Source organism: Simochromis diagramma, unplaced genomic scaffold (assembly GCF_900408965.1).
Source record: "Simochromis diagramma unplaced genomic scaffold, fSimDia1.1 OVJJ01000510.1, whole genome shotgun sequence".
In the NCBI taxonomy this organism is placed as follows: Eukaryota; Metazoa; Chordata; class Actinopteri; order Cichliformes; family Cichlidae; genus Simochromis; species Simochromis diagramma.
Window position 1 is genome coordinate 3,394,740 of NW_024387326.1, and position 6,445 is coordinate 3,401,184.

At 41.2% G+C, this 6,445-nt stretch overlaps 1 protein-coding gene across 1 annotated transcript; it reads left to right on the plus strand.

Moving 5' to 3' along the window:
* Positions 1-655: 655 nt before the first annotated feature.
* Positions 656-2,928, plus strand: LOC120717788 (E3 SUMO-protein ligase ZBED1-like). Its single transcript, XM_040006026.1, has 2 exons — positions 656-2,264; positions 2,454-2,928. The coding sequence occupies exons 1-2, from the start codon at positions 2,145-2,147 to the stop codon at positions 2,925-2,927; spliced, it is 594 nt and encodes a 197-aa protein (XP_039861960.1). The 5' UTR covers positions 656-2,144; the 3' UTR covers position 2,928.
* Positions 2,929-6,445: the final 3,517 nt, after the last annotated feature.

Consider the following 6,445-nt stretch of genomic DNA (forward strand, 5'->3'; position numbering starts at 1 on the left):
ATGACTAACTACTCCTGATATTTTGGAGATGTTATCTCTTTATACAGTAAAGTTAGTGTGGGATACAAATAATATCAGGCCGTACCTGCCACAATTTGTTCCCCGTCTAAATCACAGACAAACAGGATCCCACAGCTGTTTATGTGTTTAAACCCATTTTGCACAGAGAGGCATTTGTTGAAAAATGTATTGATAGCAATGTTGAATATTATTACACAGGAAAAAAACAACTACATGTAAAATAATCACACCGTGATGCCTCTACCTTTCTAAATGGATCGACAGTAACTGCGTGTGTGTATGTAAGCGTGTAAAACCTGAAGATAGTCAGAGACAAAATACTGTTAATCTATCTGCCATTCTGCTATTCATCTCATGTAAACAATAACGTGGCGCACAGCGTGACGTGAAAAAAGGCACATACCATTGACGTTGTGACCAACTCTGTATGGTAAATAAATGGTAAATGGCCTGTATTTATATAGCGCTTTACTAGCCCCTAAGGACCCCAAAGCGCTTTACATATCCAGTAGGGATGTAAGAAAATATCGATACAACGAAATATCGCGATATTTCGCGCAATGATACTGAATCGATATTTAAAATCAGTGTTATCGATTTTTTTTTTTTTTTTTTAAATTGAAAAATGACATGCATTTATTGTTTATTTCTTTTGTATGTTGGAATTCAAACTCCGGCCACTGTTTTGCAGTTTTCACCGCCTTTACTATAACGTAAAAACGAGGTCTCGCGATAACTGTAGAAGCGTCTAGTTTGCCAAAAGAACGAAGTAGAACAGTCAGTGGACGTGTGTGATGCTAGCTAACTGATGACTGAAGAGGAGAGGATACAGCCGGCCCCCGCAGCTTTCAAAGCTGATGTGTGGACTTATTTTGGATTTAGGACAAAAGAAGGCAGTAAAGACTATGACAAGAGCTATGCAGTCTGTAAAATCTGCACCGCCAGAGTCAAATATTCCGGTAACACAACAAATTTACGAACACGCGTGTCTAGACACCATAGCGACGTAGCGTCAAATGCTAATTTTAAAACGAAACGAGGTGATCCCTCTCAACGGACAATTGAAGAAGTTAACTTTTCGAAACTACCAGCAACTTCAACTCGTGCAACAAAAATAACGCAGTCAGTACTTGTTTTTATTTGCAAAGACATGCGCCCTCTGAGTGTTGTGGAGAATAAAGGATTTCGTAATATGATTAAAACGCTGGAGCCCCGTTACACCGTTCCTTCTCGACAACACATCACGGACATCGCTCTGCCAAAGTTGTACCAAGAAGTCAAAGCGACAGTGCTGGACTCTCTCAGCTCGGCTGAGACAGTTGCTCTGACATGCGACGCTTGGACTTCGAGAGCCACTGAATCGTACGTAACTGTTACATCACATAACGGACCAGTGGAACCTTCAGTCTCATGTACTACAAACCCGAGCCATGCATGACAGTCACACAGGTGAGCACATTGCAGCGTTACTAACTGACGCTGTGGCTGAATGGGGATTGAACGCAAAGGACCTTGTTGTTGTTACCAATAATGCACCAAACATGGCTCTCGCGGCTAGACTTGCAGGCATGACGCACATACAATGTTTTGCACACAGTCTGAATCTCGCCTCACAGAAAGCACTGAAAATACAATCCGTGGTGCGACTTCTCGGGAGGATCCGACGTGTAACAGCCTTTTTCAGGCGCAGCACCACAGCCAGCAACCAGTTGAAGCAGAAACAGTGCCTCCTTCAGCTACCAGCTCAGATTGATCACGGACATAATTACAAGATGGAACAGCTCCTATGATAAGATAGAACGATTTTTAGAACAGCAACCAGCCATCTGTGCAGCTCTGCTTTCTGCAGAAGTTAGGAAGAGTGAAAAAGAAATTTTCACATTAAGTGAATCTGACATCACATGTGCAGAAGAAGTTGTCAGGGCACTCAAGCCCTATGAAGGACGCCACCCTGGTGATGTCAGAGGAGAGTATGCCAACCCTGTCCATCATTGCTCCTCTTCATGCCAAGCTTGTGATGGGTGCGCAAGAAAGTGTTGATGATACACCGACAGTAAGGGACATTAAGACTGCCATAGCAGAAGATCTGGGAAAGAGATGTAAATGAGAGGGAGACACTATGGATGGCATCAACTGTTGATCCTCGGTTTAAGGACCTGCCCTTCCTGTCTGAAGCAGAGACCAGTGAGACCTATTCCAGACTGTTGGACACTGTGGTGACTGTGATAAAGAAGGAAGAAAATGTAAGTAAATAAATTAATTTATTTGGAAAAATTCAACTGAAGTTATAAGCAAGTGAATAAAGTAAAAAGCAAAAAAAAAAATGCATATTGATGACATTTGTCATCAAATATTAGTGAAAAACAGGGTGAATCTTGGATTTGAATTTTGACTTTCTGACATTAATACTATTTGAATTTAATGTTTTTCAGCAGCAAAAGAATGAGGAGACTGACAAACAGGTGGAGGAAGAGAATGCCACAGAGGAGGCTCATCACCCACATATCAAAGACAACTTTGACTCCATCCCTCGGCCACCCCTAAAGAGACAGAGGACCTCATGTGCATTGGTGGACTTGCTCGGAGCTACGTTTGCCTCTACTAGTGACAATACTGCACCAAAATCAGAACATGATGTTGCTGCAGCTGAGATCAAGAGGTATAGAGATGAGACCCCTTTGCCTCTCACAGGAAATCCTCTCAGTTGGTGGAAGGACCATGAACAGGAATACCCTCAGCTATCCAAAGTAGCAAGGAGTTTCCTATGCATTCCTGGAACAAGTGTCTCTGCAGAGAGAGTTTTCTCCTCTGCAGGAGACATAGTAAATGCACAGAGAAGTGTCCTGAGAGCTGACCATGTCGATCAGCTTGTATTCCTGCACAAAAATCTGGAAATTGAAAAATAAACACTGAGAAAACACTAGACATGTAAAATCTCTGATATGAGAATGTTTGACATTTTGGTTGAGTCTCATAAGCACTTTTATTTAGATGAGTAAATTCCTTTTTTCAGGTTGTACTAAAAGTGTTCCATTGATGGACACTGCAGAGCTGTACTTTATTTTATTAACACTTAGTTGTAATAGCACTTTACATTTTTTGTTAATGTTTACTTGGATGGATTCTTCAAGGAATTTCATTTTTGATTTATATTTGTTTATGTTAAGGTCACATAAAAAGTACTTTGTTTTGATGCTCCATAGAGCAGTTTTTGGATAAGTATTTTACAATCATAGTACTTAGAAAGACTTCAGTGTTACATGTTTACTTTTTTCATGTTAAAAAATACTTGATATTTCAGTAAAGTAGTTTTTGTTTGTTTATTTGACATGACTTCTAATAAGGCAGATGTTAATTTCTCCATTCATTTTGAACTTAGAGTGTTTTTGTTTCAGATGTTTCATGTCAAGCATTAAACAGTTTGGACTGTTTACTGTGAGTTTTCCTAATTAAATTTAGTCCTACTAAACACAAATATCATCTGGCTTTTAGTATTGCAATATATCGTATCGTCTACCCTGTATTATGATACATATTGTATCGCCAGATTCTTGCCAATACACACCCCTAATATCCAGTCATCCACCCATTCACGCACACATTCACACACTGGTGATGGCAAGCTACATTGTAGCTACAGCCACCCTGGGGCGCACTGACAGACGAACTCTGTATTCCTCGTCCACACTTAAACGCAAAAAAGGGAGTTTTTAAAAATCGCCGTTCTCGGTGAAACGCCATTTACGTGTGGACGGAACAGCTGCGTTTTCAAAAATACCCGTGTAGGTGTGGACGTAGCGTAAAAGAGTTAGTAGTTTATTTTCTTACTACCTGTGATTTATTGCAGATTACTTGTATTTGCTTAATTGTTTACTAAATGTTTGAGGTGTGAAATAAACCGCAATGGAGTAAAATATGGGTGTGTGTGGTTGGAGGATGTGTTTGTGCGTGCGCATGCGCACGTGCGAGAAGCGGGGGGGGGTGCGAACATTTTTCTTGTCAAACAAAGGGGGGGCCTAGCAAAAAATGTTTGGGAACCACTGACCTAAGATGATTTGTTTTAATTTTTTACATGGTCTTACTAAGGTGATGCTAAGTGAAACATGCATTATTTTATATTATTTTATTTTATTTTATTTTTTGGCAATCTACTGGAAAAGCTTGAAAATGGACCTTGAAAGTGCTTGAATTGGACCCTGAAAAATGCGTATGAACCCTGCAATTAGGAGTGGGTAGCCCACGTGGAGTGCCACAGTGACTGTCCACTTTTTTAAGGAGACTGTTTTTAAAAGTGGATTTCTCCTTCATTTTCCCACTGACTCGTCAGGAAATTCATGAGAGTTTGAGGCCTTGAACAAAGTCAAACAGCTAAGAGGAATTGTGGCCATAAAGGGAAAACAGAAAAGAAATCAAGAGTAAAAGACGATGTACATAATTGCGTTTAATGGTTAAAGAACTACACATCCTACAATGCATTGCACATTGTTACCCAGGATTCAGTGGTTGAGTAAAAAGCTGTTACTTGTGATTACTGATGGTTTCTTTCCTCTCTTCTCTGCCTTGCTCCTGTGCAGGAGGATCTCCCTGCCCGAGTCCTTCCTGACAGCAGACATCATCCTCAGCACGCTGCAGAACATCACAGAGGGTCTTGTGGTCTACCCCAAAGTCACCGAGAGACACATCCGCCACGAGCTGCCCTTCATGGCCACAGAGAACATTATTATGGCGATAGTGAAGGCAGGAGGCAACAGACAGGTAGGAGAGAATACCCTGTGAGGAATTCTCTGAGTCAGAATGGACACATTAATAATAGTTTTGAACATAACTGGATGAATGCATTTTTGCTTGATCAGGAGAGATGGTTTACCGGGCAGAAGATGCCAGTGGTAACCAGAAAAACAGATGACTGAAGTGAGCTCATCTTACTGACTAGTAACCAGTGTTTTGACCATTTAAATGAAGAGGCTGATTACCAATAACCAGACCTGACATGGAGACCCAACAACATGGCTGTTAAAGTCAGCTCCACCTTAATGTTTCTGTTTTTTCCTGTGTCTCCTTCAGGAGTGCCACGAGAAAATCCGTGTTCTCTCCCAAGAGGCAGCAGCTGTGGTCAAACAGGAAGGTGGAGACAATGACCTGCTGGCCAGAATCCAGCGAGACCCCTACTTTGCACCCATTCTAGGGCAGCTGGATGCTTTGCTGGACCCCAAGACCTTTATTGGGCGTGCTCCACAGCAGGTACAGCATGAACAGCCTTATTTTTGTTCAGTCTGACAACAGATGAATGTTTTCAGCCAAGCTGCAGCTCCCCTATTACTGCAGCTGTGTCTGTTTGCCCCCTTTGATGATAGTTTGTTTTCTTGTTCCTGCTCCTCTTCAGGTGAAAACGTTCCTGGCTGAAGAAGTACGCCCCCTACTGGAGCCGTATAAGGCCAATATGGACGTCAAGGTTGAGCTTGTGCTTTAAAACATCAGTGATGTCTTAAGCTGGTTTTATGGTCGAGCAGAGTTTGCTGTCCACTCCACTCTAGGGACTGACCGTCTGTCTGCCTGGAGCGAGCTCTGTTGTCAGATGGAAGCAGCGCACAAAGTGTGTGGTACAACCAGCGTGTGGGCCACTCTTGCTTGTACTGTTGTTGGTCAACCAGCCACAGTGGAGAGTGACGTTATAACAGATGAGATGAAGCGAGACCGATAAAAACAATAAAATGGGGGGGGGCTGTCCATAACGTGAAATTTCAAGTTGTGTATTTCAAACTAATTTCAAGCTAAAATTTAGTCATGGCTCTGCCAATCAGGAAGCTCTGTGAAGGTATGTTGTGTGTTGTTTTTTTTTTTTTTTTTTTTTTTTTTTTTTTTTTTTTTTTTTTGTTACCGGGAAGAAGAAGGTGGAAAGCATCAGCTGCACAATACTCCAGCTGCTGGTCATTAATGAGTTAACCACTGTGTATTTTCACACTGGATTTACAACTGATGAAATCTTGTGTTGCTAAAAGAATCACATGACATTATCAGCACAACAGTAATTTGTTCTTGTTGACTATACATTGATAGCCAACTGGTGCTATTACAACCTGCCTGGGTTAGGGTGTTTCATTTGTCATTGACGCAGTATTATTGTTTGCTTGAAATAAATAAAACATGAATGCTAAAACTGTGTGGGGTGAATTTATTAAAGCTATGCCCTCTTTATAGACGGGAAGCAAACGTTCTGAGTGCATGATGGGGTTTAACAACATTCGTCATCAGCTGTATCCTTTTGTGTCCAAATCTAGCATAACACTGACTCGAAGTCCTTTAAATAGATGAAGTCAAGTTGCTTTATCTCACACTCCACTACATAATTTGCCAGTAATCCATTTTTTGTATCTATTATGCATTTTTTGACTTGTTCATCACCATAATAATGTTCTCTGTGGCC